General features: G+C 41.9%; 2 protein-coding genes across 2 annotated transcripts in view; both read right to left on the minus strand.

Annotated features, from left to right (window-relative positions):
* pi4k2b (phosphatidylinositol 4-kinase type 2 beta) overlaps positions 1 to 10036 on the minus strand; it is a 17098-nt gene extending 7062 nt beyond the window's left edge. The window contains exons 1-3 of the mRNA XM_034883013.1: positions 9504 to 10036; positions 768 to 919; positions 110 to 229 (exon numbers count right to left, since the gene is read on the minus strand). Coding sequence (XP_034738904.1) covers positions 110 to 229; positions 768 to 919; positions 9504 to 9852 — 621 coding nt within the window. The 5' untranslated portion in view covers positions 9853 to 10036. The remainder of the gene's footprint in view (positions 1 to 109; positions 230 to 767; positions 920 to 9503) is intronic.
* A 2291-nt stretch (positions 10037 to 12327) lies between these two features.
* On the minus strand, positions 12328 to 14614 carry zgc:195282 (uncharacterized protein LOC100192223 homolog). The gene is made up of 4 exons (XM_034894967.1): positions 14424 to 14614; positions 12604 to 12698; positions 12459 to 12513; positions 12328 to 12372 (listed from the first exon to the last, which is right to left on the minus strand). The coding sequence occupies exons 1-4, from the start codon at positions 14464 to 14466 to the stop codon at positions 12362 to 12364; spliced, it is 204 nt and encodes a 67-aa protein (XP_034750858.1). The 5' UTR covers positions 14467 to 14614; the 3' UTR covers positions 12328 to 12361.
* Positions 14615 to 16426: the final 1812 nt, after the last annotated feature.

Consider the following 16426-nt stretch of genomic DNA (forward strand, 5'->3'; position numbering starts at 1 on the left):
TTTTTTTCGTAATGGAAAACCAAAAAAAGCGAGTAGACCCGAGGCGAGTCGAGTAGATACCACGCAGTGGAAAACCGCTTTTAGAGTCTTGTCTGCCACTACTCCCTCAGATTGTTAACACACCCATACTACATGTCACACAATGTACCTTGTGAAAATATTTGGTCCATTTGGGGTTAAGGTGACCGTAAGGTTCCTCCGACTTTGGTTTGAAAACACCAATGACTTTCTGTAGAGGGAAAACACAATGAAAAGAACATTTGTTATATCACAAATGCATTTTGCTATACATTTGGCACATGGCAGACAATGGGAGAACACGGCACAGACAGGGACAGAACTAGCCATTTTTCATGTTACGGCACCTTTAAAAAGACTAAAGAACCACAGGCAGGACATGCAAAGTTATAACAACACACCAAACATCAAATGTGAAGTGACAGAGAAGTTGTCAACATGTTAGAGATCGAGATCTGTTTCCTGTTGTGTTTATTAAACTTGTTAATGTGATGCTATCCACGCTGCTGGAGTCCACCTCCTGTTCACTGTGTTCAGCAGCTGGACTCTGGTCTAAAGCGGTGTAGAACCGCTTTGAAAGGGAGCTTACAATAAGCTAAATGTCGACAAGCTAGCACATTTAACCACGAGCAAGAATTTTTACACTAGCTGGGTAAATCGGAATGGGGAAAGTGACTCTATAATGCTTTCTTAAATCTTGTAACTCCTATTAAAAAAGCCTAACATCCAATCCTCTATCTGGTCCTCACCCCTTTTGGGTCTTTGACAAAGTAGCTGCCACTGGAACCCTGGGAAATCCTCTCCGGAAAGACGCAGTTCTCGATAGCTTGTTCCGCCCTTTTGACAATATCTGCAAACTCGGGATCGTCAGGGAAATGGTTGAAGTCTCCACTGTTGGTACCTAGAGCGGGGAAAAGGTTCAGTTTGATATTCATGTTTGCATTGTGGGCGATCAGGCGGTGCTGCAGTAAAACAGCTACGCCTTTCTAATGATGCTGCATCGTCATTCACGCCCTTCCAAAACTGGGTTTTAACTTAATGTCATGCAGTTAAAAACGTTGACAGTAAAGTTTAGCGAACCGTCAGGAAAACATCCTCAGCAAGCATATAAAAAGGAGTCAACTGCCATGAAAGACTTATGACTTATGAATGATGGATAATATTGAAAAACATGTATAGGTCATATCTGCTAACCCTGTTACTGAGTAAAAAGATATTCTACTAAAAAAAGGTTTCACCCAAATAATGATATTTCTTATCTACAGGTCAATCTATTCCATCCATCTGCTCCCCCCTAACTACCCTCTCCACTCATGCAAGCCGTTGGTATGTGAGAGCCATCCATCCGTCCATTCTCTAAACCGCTTATCCTGTTCAGGGTCATGGGGGGCTGGCCGTTCCCACTACTCGCTCCCTGGGAGAGAGCTGGGGTACAACCTGTCTATCACACACACACATTCACACTTGTGGGATAATTAGAATCACTATTTCTGGTGCTCAGCTGGTAGAGGCCGTGCCAAGGCTCAGTCCTTACTGCAGAGGGCCAGGGTTCTAACCTGATCTGGGCTCCTTTGCGGCAGGTCTTTCCCCTCTCTCTTCCCCCACTGTCCTGTCTGCCAAAATGCCAACCAAAAAATGAATCTTTAAATATAGATGTATACAAAAATATATTTTGTTTTTTTAAAGATTCTTTGGCCAAAATGCTATGCCAAAAAAATAAAAATAAAAAAAAGTAATATTATATTATATTTTATATATATATATATATATATATATACACACATATACACACACATAAAATATAATTTTTGTTTTTTTTAAAGATTCTTTTTGGTTGGCATTTTGGACCTTAATGAATAGGACAGCAGACAGGAAAGTGGATGGAGAGGAGAAAGAGAGAGAGAGAGAGAGAGAGAGAGAGAGAGAGAGAGACCCTTGGTACGTGGGGCGCACACTCTACCAGGTGAGATACTCTGCCAAAAATCACAAAAATGGCTATTTTCCATTGCCCTGCAGGTCTGATATAATTCTATGCGTGTGAATGCTGTCTGATTGGTATTGGGTGCATATTATTCCTTTGATGAAGGCCCCAGCATATGACACAACACCTTCAACCGTCCCCTCTCACAGGGCAGAACTGTCCGCTGACAGAAGGCTCCTTGTGCTCTGGATCAGTCATGCTAAAGCCCCAGTGGGATGCAGGGAGCAATGAAGGGGCCGACACAGGGATGAGGGGAAGAAGGGACTGAGGGACGTGAGGACAGTTAACAGGCCATTTGTCACAGATAAGCAGAAACAAAAAGGAAAGTAGTTTGAGAGGCTATCAAAATGATGTTTTAGGCGAGGCTGTGCTTGTGTTTTGTAATCCATTTGGCACTTATATGTATGATCATTAAGAGCATGCCTTGAAAGTAGAGCAAAGACCAAGTCTAACGTGGACCAACTCCCCAAGCAGGTCACATCATACAGCGAAATGCCCGTCAGCCCTCCTGATGAAACCAAATCCTAATAAAGTAAAACATATACAGTATAGTTTATATATTTATACACAGTTCACGTATCAACTCACACACATGTATGTGTATGTAATTATTTTTGCATCCTAGTGGTCCAATTAGAAAATGCTCAAAGCGCCCATATTCTACCCATTTTTAGGTTCATAAATGTATTTAGAGGTTGTACCAGAATAGGTTTCCATGATTCATTTTCAAATAACACCATATGTGTTGTTGTTCTGCACACAGCTGCAGATCCTGTTTTCACCCTATGAGTTTAGGTCTCTGTTTAGCTACAGACTGAGACATCTCACTTGTTTTAGCTACAGACTGAGACATCTCACTTGTTTTAGCTACAGAGTGAGACATCTCACTTGTTTTAGCTTTGTTTGAAGTCGCACATGTGCAGTAGCTAGGTAAGATCCATCAGCTAGATAACTCTTTCTCCAGTTTTGGTCAGTCCAAGGCAGGATTAGCTGGGAGACTTCTTCTAGACAAGGACCACTTGTGAAATACCTGCAGAACAGGGACAGGAAGTACATCTTTTGGAGATTATGGTCAACTACTGGGTGTTATAGCAGTGTTTTACCATTGAGAACGAGCTAGCATGCTACGGTGATGCTACGCTATGACGTAGAAAGCCGTGCAGATTTTAACAGCTCACCCGGAGACTGAAGGCAGAGGACATTCAGAAACCGGATCTCACTCAAAACAGCATGGATGGTTTTATCATCATTTATCATCATTTATTAAGTTTGTATGCGGGTGGACGTACCAGAGACACAACACCCCAAAAGCCCAAAGCCTAGGGCTGCTCAATTAATTTAATTTTAATCACGATCACGATTTTGACATCCCTCGATCAAATTTGCGATATCGAGCAAATTTGTTTTTAAAGCGCCCTTTTATAGAACGGTGAGTTTTTTTGCAAAGCCAATCTACCGCTCCTTAAACCCCTGTCCTTATGAGCCACTAAAAGTATCTTAGTCTCTAGATGTAGACAGTCACAGAGGACAACTCAACAGATAGCAGTCGGTTATACGTCGGTCTCAAGGTTTTCCAGTTTACCAGTAAACGCAACATTGTGCCCCGTCTGTTGCTTTTCAGACAACAGCAGTGAGCAGTGAGCTAGTCGGTGCTAGTAGCGTCTGTTAGCTGTTAGCTCCTCTAGGACGCACCGGTGCTAATGTCCTCGCATCAGCTGCAATGCCGTTTATATGGATATGGTTTAATTCTGCGTTACGGGACCCATTTCGTCTGTAAAGTCTTGCCTGTGTTGGATCTCTCCTCTACACTCTCTCATCTTACTCTCCGCCCCGCCACACAGCGGCCGCTGGTCCACACTTCTGACAGTTATCCACAGTTTTAACTTTTTATTAACACAGCTGTATATTGTTAAGCATGAGGGACAAACCTGTATTTGGACCAGTGTTTCCGCGGGTAACTCTGCTATCGCGGCCATCACGGCGAAGCACACAGAAGAAGTTATTGAATGCAGCTAACTTCAGTTGGTAGAGTAACAGTGTTTGAGACGGAGCTGCTGGACCTGGACCTGGGCCAGAGGTGTGACCCATGGCCAGAATATCATAGTTCATAAAAATGCAACGCAGTAACAAAACAGACGTTTCATACACACAACGTGTGTATCCGCCATTCGACCCGTGCTGGACCCGTTCATAATGATCAGCCGTCTCTCTGTGAGTAGCGCCTATGTGACGATACAATTTGTTTTGGTTAAAATCAACAAATAATTGTGAGAATAATTGTGATAAAAAGTTTGATCAAATTAATCGTGATTATCATTTTGGACATAATCGTGCACCCCTACTAAAGGCACTAAAACAATATGCAACGTGTTTCTTGTGTCCCCCATGCCATGTTTGCCGGAGTACCTAGAATGAGACGGGTCATTTGCCTGAGTTAGGCCACAATCCAGTCCCCAGCACCCCCCTGAGGCTGGAAGGTCTTCTGGTTGATGTACAATTAGAAAGTTCTTGGCCATTTGGCCATGTTTTTTTGGTGGTCTGCAGGGAAACCGATTGTTAAAAAAAGCTTCATCTCGACTTTAATATGGAAATAATATTGTGTCAACACAGACGTAAAGATAGACTGTGATAAAGTACTGCAGGGTGCCTCTGATTTATTACACAAATATAGCTGTGTGTGAGACAGAGCTGACACTAGATTTGATCTGTTGTCCAACAATAAATTCAGTCTGTTTAAATGCAGCTCTCTCACCTGATGATGGATGTTCGCTTGCACTGGATGATTGATGAAAGTCTATGATAATGTCATTGTGCAGTGTGACAGCAAGACGCAGACATGTCTTGCTCGCCTTTGCTTGCACAAAGGCCTTCTGCATATGTAATGTCTGTCTCTCGGAGCCCTGGGCCAGTTAATGGGCCCAGATGTGCTATTTCACAGCAGCTCACTCAAAGCTCTAGAGACCTGCGGTGCACACAAACTGTGTGAGCAACACTGCACTCGGAAAATGGTCACTGCTAAGATGTGTGGTCCCACAGAGCTTTACACACAAATGTACTGTGGTTGCATAATAAAAAAACATCTTTCGGAGATTGATCTTAATGCCGTAATTCAAACAATTTAGGAAAATCCAACCTTTTAAGGACACCAATTTTCTTTGTGAATGAATACTATATTGTACAAAACATAACTGTTCTTCCTTAAAATACAGGGGGCCTAACTATACACCCCCTATGTTAAATTCCCATAGAGGCTGGCAGAGTTTTATTATTAAAGGCCAGTTATTTCATGGATCAGGATACTATGCATCCTGATAGAGTTCCCTTGGCCTTTGGAATTAAAATACCCCCCCCCCCCCCATCATCACATACCCTTCACCATACCTAGAGATTGGCATGGTGGTATTTCCAAAGGCCAAGGGAACTTTGTACAATACATATTGTCCTGATCCATGAAATAACTGGCCTTTAAAAATAAAAATCTGCCTGCCTCTACAGGAATTTAATATAGGGGGGTGTATATTTATGCCTACTTTATTTTAAGGAAGAACATTTATTTATTTAAAATACATTATTCATCCATGAAGAAAATGGGTGTCCTTAAAGGTTTTTCCTCGCCACAGTCGCACTGTTGCTTGCTCTGGAGGGAACTACTAGAACTGTTGGGTCCTTGAGAGTTCTAGAGTGTGGTCTAGACCTGCTCTACCTGTAAAGTGTCTCAACATAACTCTTGTTATGAATTGATACTATCAATAAAATTGAATTGAAAAGGTGGGATTTTCCTAAATGTTTTGAATTAAGATCAGTTTCCAAAAGATTTTTCTTTTTTTTTTTCGTCTTCAACTTCTTCAATAATCTTTAGCTTGGGTGTGTAAACGTATGCGAGCCTCTGTATACCTCAGCCATCGCATGCTTCTTGATTCATTAGCGCTTTACTTATTGCACGTTGAAATCTTTGTCCTGTGATTAGACAGCTACATGTTTAAATATGTCAAGGTAGGCAAATGTTTTAATCAAGATTAAATGTATTTTGCTTAACTTTAAAATAAGATAATTGCACACTGCTTCCTGCACACTGCTAACAGTACTTATAGACCAATGGACTCAGGTACAGGAAGACAGCGGGACATGGTGTTTGGACGATTATATACAGTATGTGTACATTTGGGCTGGAAGGACGGGATGGTTTATGACCATGTTCCATGAGATATCCATGGTAGAACTGCCCTGCCAGAATTTTATATCATTACAAAGTGACACAGTCCAACAGCTCTGAGGAATCAGTGTGACTTCTAACTTGTAATGCACTGAATTAAAACTGCGTTGTAATTATAGCCCTGAACACTACTGTTCTAAAAGGCTGGAGGAAATAGGAGACTGACACCTGCGAATTTAGGCTCAGCGTGTCTACCTGTGGCCTAGATTTGTGGCCCAGATAGAACATGGTCGAACAATAGAGCTCAGAGTCAGCAGGGAGAGAGAGAGAGAGAGACCGACAGAGGTGAATATAAAAGGAAACAAATGCTCCAATATTGAGTTGCAGGGAAAAACGGTGGGTGGTATGAGGGGCAGTGATGTCCAATTAGGAGTTTAGTTCGAATATGTGCCGCTTCCATGGCGACTAGATCACCTTATCTTTGTTTGCCACATCTTTTTCTTTTTATAGTCCAAAACAAATCTAGTGCTGTGATTATGTAAGACTGACCACAGATATGCAACAAAACAATACACAGGCAAAAAACCCATTCTCTATGTCTCCTTTATGAGAAATCATCTGTCCAGAAACCTAAACACCTGCTTGATCCTAAGTGGCATCAACACGGTATAACTAGACTATTAGGAGTGTTTACTTGTTTAAAGTATATTTTCTAATCACTGTTAACTTGGGCCTGCTGATCGTACTTATCTGTTTAAAGATATAGGCAGATCTAGGCCTATACCAGGATCTAGCATACATGTGTTCTGGTCCTTTAGTCTAGCCCAGAGTGATAGAGAAAGAGAGTGGCGGCATTCCCATTGGCCGTCTACTTCTGGCCACGCAGCCTGACATCGTTCCTTCTACGGCGCTGGACTTCATTCATTTCCATTGCTGACCGTCGACTAGCTTCTGAAGTAAGTTGATTAAATAGCTACCTATTTTGAATTGGCAACTAGAACTATATTTGATCAGAGGCCCTTCATGATGCATATACTGTTGTTTGTATGTGCACAGCGTAATTATATATGCTAGATGACCAATTGCCTGCTAGTGTGTTAGCTCGACTTCACCAGCTGTGGAGGATAAATTGATTAAATAGCTACCTCTGATGCATTGTCAACTCTTTATATTATATTAAAGGCCCTTTTATGATGCATCTACTTATCTTTATTTGTATGTGTACAGCGCAATCATCGGGGGATTCGGGGCTGCACAGAGCGGAACAGGCTCAGACGGTAACCGACTACTGGGCACCTAACGGGGGACCGCTCTGGTGGGACAGACCGGGGTACCGGTGTACTGCAGTCATTTAATGCTAACTATTATGGTTTCCCCACCGCATTCCTCTCTTCTTAAAACACACACACACACACACACACACACACACACAATATTCATCCCTGTGCCTTCACTTTGTTTTAGTTAGATACACCCTTGTTGTTGTTGCCTATGTCTGTTTAATAAAAAAAACAGATTTCTTTCACTCATCCAAGCGTAATGAGTCGTTACGCTTTAACATATTTGATACTTTGTGTGTGGCTTAGTCTTAAAATGATCATGTTTGTGTGGTCAACTCATGCCTGTTTTTTATTTGATCACATTTGGAGATAAAGCCCTGTTCTAATGTACAACTGTATATGAAAGACCTGTCAATCACTCTGGAAGTTAAAGGTTTTTATTCTTGTGTTTCAAACACATTTTGGGTGATTATTGAATACATTAATGAGAGATTATGCCTTTAAGAAAACATTTTTTGTATTCCAGACCTGTATTATACTAAAGATATTTTCTCTGGAGTGGGTTATCATTTTTTATTGTGTTTCTATAGTGAATGTTCTAGTAAAACTCTGGCTTGCAGTCGCCACCCTACCACTGCAAACGTAAAACTGACATTTACAAATATGTAATAATTTTTAAGGAAGAGCAGTTATTAATTTATTTATGACACTATTCATTTTGCAAAGAAAATTGGTGTCCATAAAAGGATGGATTTTTCATTATTACTTTAATTAAGGCATTAAAATAAATTTCCAAAAGATGATTTTCTTTTTATTCCTCTTTTTAGTCAAATTCAGCTTTAAGGTTCATAAACTTATGAGCAGCACTGTATATTACTGAGCATACCAGATTCATGTGAAATTACAGAGAGAGAAAAATATATTTTCTACACTCTATGTTTATATGTATGCATGCACACATATACTGTACAGAGTAATCAGAATTAGTTTGATTTCACTACACCGGGGTATTCATGTGTGACATTAAGGTTGTCAGTTGGGAGTCCATTTTGTTAATCTTAACGTGGTTTTGGTTTGAATGTAAACCCAAAACCAGTCCTTAAATGATATTCCTTCAAAATACTCAGATTTGGAGAAATTTGAGTTAGTATGTGCTTGTTATCAATTTAGATGAGGTTATTTTGTGTCACGATATGATATTATTGAAAGACGATAAATAAATATATTGAATTATTTCCCAGCCCTACTCATAACTGTACTCGTGGCTGGACTTCCATGTAGCGTTTAGGTCCCGAGGTGCGAGTGCCAGCTCATATCACCCACAGGGATGATAACATGCACATATTGCATCAGCTGACACACTAAGTAGGCAGACTAGGTACAGACTCTATCTCAATGCAAACACAAGCATAGTTTTCTTAACATTCAGAGTTGAGTGTGTGTCGAGGCAGGTTGGGTTTAACTAATATCCTTTCAATTATCAACACTCCAGGTCCCCAAAGCAGGGCCAAGACTTCAAAGTGTAGGGGCGGGAATCACCGGACGCCTCCCGATACAATATCATCACGGTACTTATGCCATGATAAAATATTATTGCAATTTTTACAATATATTGCAATTTAAAACCTTTTTTCCAACTTCTAATTTTTCCCAGTTTATCTAAAAAGATACATTTATCTGTTTGTTCATATCACTTCAATTTTATTGCTGCAAAATGGGATTGTCAAACAAACCCAAAAAGAATTACCAACACATGTAATAAAAGATCGACACATCGGTGTCTATGTACCGATACAGTATTGCCACTGAAAATATCGCGATACTATGATGTATCGATTCCACCCCCCCCAAAAACAAATGCATGACATCATAGCGTTTTGACCGCGTTGCATTCACTGTTATTTGTTAATCTAATCAGCCTGATTTTGAACACTAAATCATATGCAAAAATACACACACAAACACACACACACACACACACACACGCTCCTCAGGACATACCCAACTCAAAAGTGTCAATTGATGTACTTCCTTTTATCATATGTCGAAAGCATTGATCCGCAACATTTACCTGGGGAGGCCAAGGTGTCTTTATCCGACGACGAGCTGTGTCTGCTCCGCTTCTCTCGTACAGCCCGCGGAGACCACGAGCTTCCTGCTAAACACGGTAACAACAGCGCCTCTTCGCCGGAGCCGTCGGTCTCCAGCTCGGTTAAGACGCTTTCACAAGAGTCCGAAATACGAACAGCGACTCCAGGGTTTGCCGCAAGTCCCAACCCTGTCCCATCTCTGTCAAATAATACCTTCACAGGCTCTGAGGAGTAAAAGTTACACTCTGACACAGGTAACGTTACCGCTGTTGCTCCGGTGTCCAGCACCGACTCGCTGGTCTCCGGCGGCGGGTCACATTCTGACATCATCGTTGCTCAGCTTTTAATAAATGTTTACTTAAATACACTGACTTTTCTTTAAGCTGTCAGCCTTCCATTTTAAAGAGACTCCCTTCTGACCCCAGTTAAATGATTCAAAAACAACTGCCTTCGCTCATGACCACATAGCTAAACCGTCAACTCAAGCTGGTCTGTTCTGCTTCCTAGTTGGCTCACTGCGCATGCGCACCACAATACACAAGCCAGTCGGCTAAAGTTGCCTTCACGTACTCCTTGTGAAGTCCGTACTCCCGCTTTCTAGGTTTAATTTTCTCTTGGTAATCTAAATAGATTGACTATAAAAATCACACATGTCAACCTCACATGGTTAGACTATAGCTAATGCAGGGTAAAGCCTAAACCAAATATTAGCTTTAAAACAATGCTTTCAATCTCTACAAATATTGGCCAACAGCCTACTGTTAATCATAAGGCGGTTTCTGGCTAGTTACATTTGGTTCACCTCTCGGCCTGCTTTGCAACAGCATTGGCTGTCTTCCCTCCGCTCTTTAGTTTCATATTTCCGAAGGGAAGCGTCACTGCAAACAATGAACAAGAGCTCAGCTAATTATAGAGTGCAAAGCAGCTCCAATACTTTTATTTCATTAGACACATTCCCAAAAACGTAAGACAGTTTTAAAATGATTCTAGATAGTAGGTAGATGTTTTTTAAACTTAATAAAAAAAAGCCACGCTCCACTGTTATTTTGACATGTTGTGACGCCCTCAATGTCCACTGTCTTTCATGGCCACTAGATGTCGACACTGATACACAAATTAAGATTACAGTGAGAAGGGACTTTTCTTAGAAACATAGCCTACGACTTCATTCCATTTTTTTTATCTTGGCTGTAAAGAAAAATGTTGCTCCTTAATTTCATCTCATCTCCTCATCAATTGTCATCATTTGGAGTAATTCCTTGCCTACCCACGGACCGTCTCTGAACCTAAGCTTGGGACCAAATATGGGCCTCTCCTGGTGCAGCCACCACATAAAAATATGATAAAGTCTATAAATTCAGCTCTTATGTTTGGAGCCATGGTGACTTACTGCAGGTTGAAGAACCCCTGTTTTAACTTGGCCAGGCCTACACTCATTTTCTATGTCTCTATTTAACTTCTCCCTCTCCCTTCCTGTCTTCCCCCTCATGTACATCCATGGTCTCTCTCTTTATTCTTTCAGTTCTCACAGCGGCCCTCAATTACACAGCGCTCTCCACAGCACTTCACTCTCCCTAACCCTCGGCCCCTCTTCACCTAGAACTTGGCCCCTCCACCTAATAAGAGAATGTAGCTGAACAACATGCAAATAAGCCGTCAGGCAGCTGGTATCACAGCCGTCATGTGATCTTTCAAGGTAGGGGGTTAGGGGGTGAAGGAGACATGGAAGGAGGAGGGAGAATGGAGGATGCGGAGTGCAGGAATAGAAGAGGAGGGAGGATGAAGGAGGGATCTGGGCGGATGAGAGGGAGACAGACAGGTTCAAAGACATGCTCGAGAGACAGGCATCCCTCTGCTAGCTCTTTGCTAGATGTTAAAAATAATCCCATCAGCCCTCTCTCTCTTTCTCTTTGTCACTCAGCTTTCTCCACACTCTTTCTGCCTCTGCCTCCTTTATCCTTTTACTTCTTTATCCCTCTATCCTTCAAGGACAAATACCTGAAATGTCACTCGTGTGACACTTTACAGGGAAGCACATCAGCACACTTCTTTCTCTGTCTGTCTGTCTGTGTGTGTGTGTGTGTGTGTGTGTGTGTGTGTATGTGTGTGTGTGTGTGTGTGAATGTTCTTCACCCACCACTGGGTGACAAGCCCCTGCAGCAGTCACGGCACACTCCTGCAGGGCCAGCAGTGTGCATGAATGGATATATGTGTGTGTGTGTGTGTGTGTGTGTGTGCATTTGAGATCAGATCCATCTTTGCCTCCCTGTAACGCCCATTCCAGCAGATTGTGCTGGCATAAGATCTGGTTTCCCCTGCCAACATCAACCACCCTCATCCATTCCTCCTTGCGTCCTTCTCCTTTCCCCTGGCTGCTGGAGAGGGCAGAGAGGGAGAACCCAATAGCTCAACTCATTTTTTTATGTGCATGTGTGTTGTCGGCAATTAGAGTATTTGTTAGTTTGTGAGTGAATACATCCACCCTGCATGCCCAGATATGAGCATGCAGGCTCCTGATTACAACGTCCACTGCAGAGACTGAGACATCCACCAGGGTTTGACGTTGGCATGTTTAAAAAATGCATTTATTAATACTGACTTAAAACTTGCATGCAAAATTAATTTACATTACAAAAGTGAACATTCACATACACATGGCATCCAGTGGTCATCACAGATATAAACAAATCATTTTGGTTTATAAGTGATAGTCAAATAAAGTCTGTCTGACTATCATGCCAATAAACCGGCTCTGCGTGTCTTTTGTATGTCAGCATTAGTCCATGTTGGCCCAGTCTGGTGTCCGTGGAGTAGCTGCACTGTGACATGAAGACACCAGTCACCTGTTTCCTGTCAAGAAGGATTCACACAGAGAAAAGACATTCAGGCATTGTGTGTGCGCGTGTGTGTGTGTGTGTGTGTGTGTGTGGCAGTACCTCTCGGACCAAACATCCTCAGGTAGCAGTGTGAACAGTATGGCCTCTCATCATACTGAAAAACAATTAGCAGGTCATTTTTAATGCTTCATCCTACTCGTTTTCCTCACATGTTCCCTCATTGATTGTCCACATACAGGCCTACCTCAGCATGCTGTCCAGCTGTAAGCTGTCTGTTGCACTTTTGACACTTGAGACACAGAGGGTGGTAGTCCCTCCCTAAGGACCTCTTCTTTTCACCTGTGCCAATGACAAATGAAGACTGTATATTCATTTAATATATTAAGTGAAAAAAAAGGCAGAGGAATTTGGCAATTGCAAACATACACTCAGGATTCTCTGAAAAATGGGACACTCACTTCAATCAAATTATAATATTTAAATTTTAATAAAGTCAAGGAGTCACTTAATTTTCCTGAGAGGGGCAATTGGTTGTGCAACAACAGTGACAACTGTAATAACACAAGATCAGTTGTGATAATGACATGTAGTATAACGGAAAGTAAAAGCTGTGTATAAGATGTATAAGTGTGGCAGGGTGGTCAGGCTAATATTACCTATTTCTATTTGAGTTGAACAGTGAGATGGCTGAGGGCCTGAAGGAGTGTTCATGTCTGTTGGTTTGGCTAGTGGGCATTTGAAGTGGGAACCAGAAGGCTCTGGGTGCAGGGGTGGGGGTGCTGTCAGACAGACTGGATGCATTCCGCTCTCTTTAACTTGAACTGTTTGTTATACACATCACACGGTCTTGTCTGTTGAGTACCTGTCGTACTGCTACAGACCGGGATCGTATTTGTTATTTGTTGTTTTGTGTTATGGATTTAGAAGAAGAATACCAACAGATTAAGGAACAATACTATAATAATACAAGATCAACAAGATATAGTGAGATTCGAGTGTCTGGTTCTCGCTGTAGACTGCTGGTCTCATCAGTGCACAGAGGGTGTGGTGTTGGAGGATAGAGTTAAGTAGGCCAGGTCACATCTGAGAATTTGAACTTAGCTGGCTCATGAATAGAAAAGTAAAACTAGAAGAAAATAGACTTGAAATAGATGGTTTAAGTGATGTTTTGTATTTAATAGTGTGGGAGAGGACTGAAGAGACAGAAGGTAAGGAGGAAACCCAGAGAGCAGCATGCAAGCTAGACCCACATCCTGTTGATACTGTATGTGCATTTGTGTGTGTGTGTGTGTGTGTGTGTGTGTGTGTGTGTGTGTGTGTGTGTGTGTGTGTGTGTGTGTGAAAGCCAGGTAGAAAGACCTTCTTTTTGTCCTCCAAACAAAGAACAATGCCAGATATATCAGCAAAAGGACCTTTGTAGCGCGTATCAAAAGGAAAATCAAGGGCACCCGGATGGAGCTGGTGCCCATCTGTAGAGGTTTAGTCCTCAATGCAGCGGGCCGGGGTTCGTCTCCGACCTGCGGGCCTTTGCTGCGTGTCATTCCCCCTCGCTCTACCCTTTCATTTCTTCAACTGTGCTGTCAATAAAGGCTTAAACAATGCCCCCAAAAATAAAAGGAAAATCTAAGCATATTTTTCAAAGCAGGCATATTGACTTATGACGTGTTAACAAAGTCTCCGTTTCCTTTAGGTGAGTGTCTATGCACTGAATGCTGGTGCATCTAAATGGAATGACGCCCTTGTTAACGTTACTAGTTGCTAGTGTTTGCCAGGTTGTGATGTCCACTTTGAGAAATGTACAGTGTGTTATTACTTATTTTCCTCCATGCCTTCCTTTTATCCTTTAGACTTACTGCTTTGTGACTTTTGTGACCCTTTTTTTCCTATTCTGGTAAAACAAGCAAAAGAAAGACATTGAGAGAGAGAGGGAGAGAGAGAGAGAGAGAGAGAGAGAGAGCAAAAGAATCTAAAAGATACACAGAACAGGACAGAGACAAAATGCCAGACAGACAGAGAGAGACAGACATACATATAGGGTAAGAAAAGGAAAGAGTTCCAACTTACCAAAGTAGACGGGCTTCCCACAGATCGGACAGTAGCCTACCATGATGGTACGTAATTATTTAACGTAGAGTGTGGGCGTGTAGTGATACTATTTATCCCACGAGAGGAGCATATGAGAGCGTATGTGTGAACTGAAATTGACAGGAAAAGCGTTAACCTGCAGATATGTTGGCCTCTTCAAAACCAGGATGTGGTGAGTGGAGACGTCACAGGAAGAGTGAAATATGTGATTTGAGCATCTTCATCATCAGTGGAAGAAAAAAAGAGACAGGCAGCATCTCTGATCACATCACTCACATCTACACATGATGACAGATACAAAGCCATGTAAATAGGCATCATTTTATGGGCACAGCCATGACACTGTAGAGAGAGAGAGAGAAAGGTGGAGGAAGAGAGAGAGAAAAGAAAGAGGGGTAAGAAGAGAAGGGACAAAAACAGCTGTCAGCAGCTCAAGTTGCCAGCTATCTTCTCTCCTCTCCTACTGTTTTCAGCCTCTTTTCTAGATTAAAAACAAGGAGTTGAGCCTCTGAATTGAAAAGAGAAACCTGACACTTGTGCCTTTCTTTCCCTCTTTCTGTCAATCCTCTCTCTCTCTCTCTCTCTCTCTCTCTCCCTGTAACATTCTCACACACATGCACGCCCCCGCTCACTGACTCACACAGACACACACACTATACATGCCCCTTTATTCTTTATTATTACAATGACATCACATGAAGAGGCTGCAGCCAAAGAGCAAAGGAAGAGGCAGGGTGAGGTCGGGTTGGTTGAGGGACAGAGGGGGAGGTGTGTGTGTGTGTGTGTGTGTGTGTTCGTGTTTAACTGTATTTGTGGGGTCCAAAAACCTGGAGTCCAGTATACTTGTGGGGTCCTGACAGCTTTGTGGGCCCAAAATGCTGGACCCCACAACTTTAAAGGGCTGTTTGAGTTAAGACTTGGTTTTAGGATCAGGGTTAGAATTGGGTTATGGTTAGGGTGAGGGCGAGGGTGAAGGTTAGGCATTTAGTTGTGATGGTTAAGGTTAGGGTAAGGGGCTAGGGAATGCTTTGTGTCAGTGATGGGTCCCCACAAAGATGGTGCCATGCACTGTGTGTGTGTGTGTGTGTGAGAGTAGATGCAGTTATCCCCTGGGGAGGGACAGGGGTGAGGAGAGATGAGCGAGACAGGGATGGAGACAGTAGCCAGCCTCAGCACAGCAGGGACAAAGAAGATGAACTCTGATGAACTTCCCAGAGCAGAACGGGGCCGCTGGAGTGTGGAAGACAGGCGAACGTCTGTGTGGGTCGATCGCTATCACTGTCAATAGGACTTGTTTTTTGCTTATGAATGGCCGAAAGAGACGGAAAACACAGCACAGTACAACTCCCACAGACAACACTTTAGTAAATGTAAATGTATTAGCAGCTAAATGTACTCAGAGTATTATAAGTTAAGTTCTCATTATGAAGAATTACCTTTTTAGTGTTATATTTTTGTAATATTATTATTCTTGATGTATAACTTTCATGTTGCAGTTGGTTAGTTTTTTATAAAATGTTAAAGTGACAAGGTAGTACAAAATGTTAAAAAATAAATAAAATGTCGGTACTGGATCTTCATCAGGCAGGGTTTATTTCTAAGGTCTAGTACCGTTGCCGCTTAACACATCTTTGCAAATTAGACAGTGTGAAGGAGTTTGTTTGTAACAAACTATCTCTGAATTTAAGCAAGACCAAATTCCTCATCCTTGGTAAGCGTGTAAAACTAGTTCAAAGCAAACTTATGATGAGTGATGTTGAATTTGCAAGAGTGACTCAAATCATTTAGGGGAGTGATTATGGATAATAAATTATGCTGAGATGTAAATGCAAATAATGTCAAAGTAAAGATGGTAAAGTCTTTATGTACTGTATTCAGTCAAATGAAGGACTTCTTAAATTCACCTGATAGTTCTGTAGCTAAATTTAAGGATGCGATTCCGTTAGCATTCAATTCACTACCAAGTCAAAAAGTAACTGAGG

Source organism: Etheostoma cragini, chromosome 2 (assembly GCF_013103735.1).
Source record: "Etheostoma cragini isolate CJK2018 chromosome 2, CSU_Ecrag_1.0, whole genome shotgun sequence".
In the NCBI taxonomy this organism is placed as follows: Eukaryota; Metazoa; Chordata; class Actinopteri; order Perciformes; family Percidae; genus Etheostoma; species Etheostoma cragini.

Excerpts from the sequence above, each read along its gene's own strand:
- zgc:195282 (XM_034894967.1), bottom strand. The coding sequence starts at position 14,466 with ATGGTAGGCTACTGTCCGATCTGTGGGAAGCCCGTCTACTTTG. Across the intron at positions 12,699-14,423 it reads TGGGAAGCCCGTCTACTTTG|GTGAAAAGAAGAGGTCCTTA; the intron begins GTAAGTTGGAAC and ends TCATTGGCACAG. Across the intron at positions 12,514-12,603 it reads CAGCTGGACAGCATGCTGAG|TATGATGAGAGGCCATACTG; the intron begins GTAGGCCTGTAT and ends ATTGTTTTTCAG.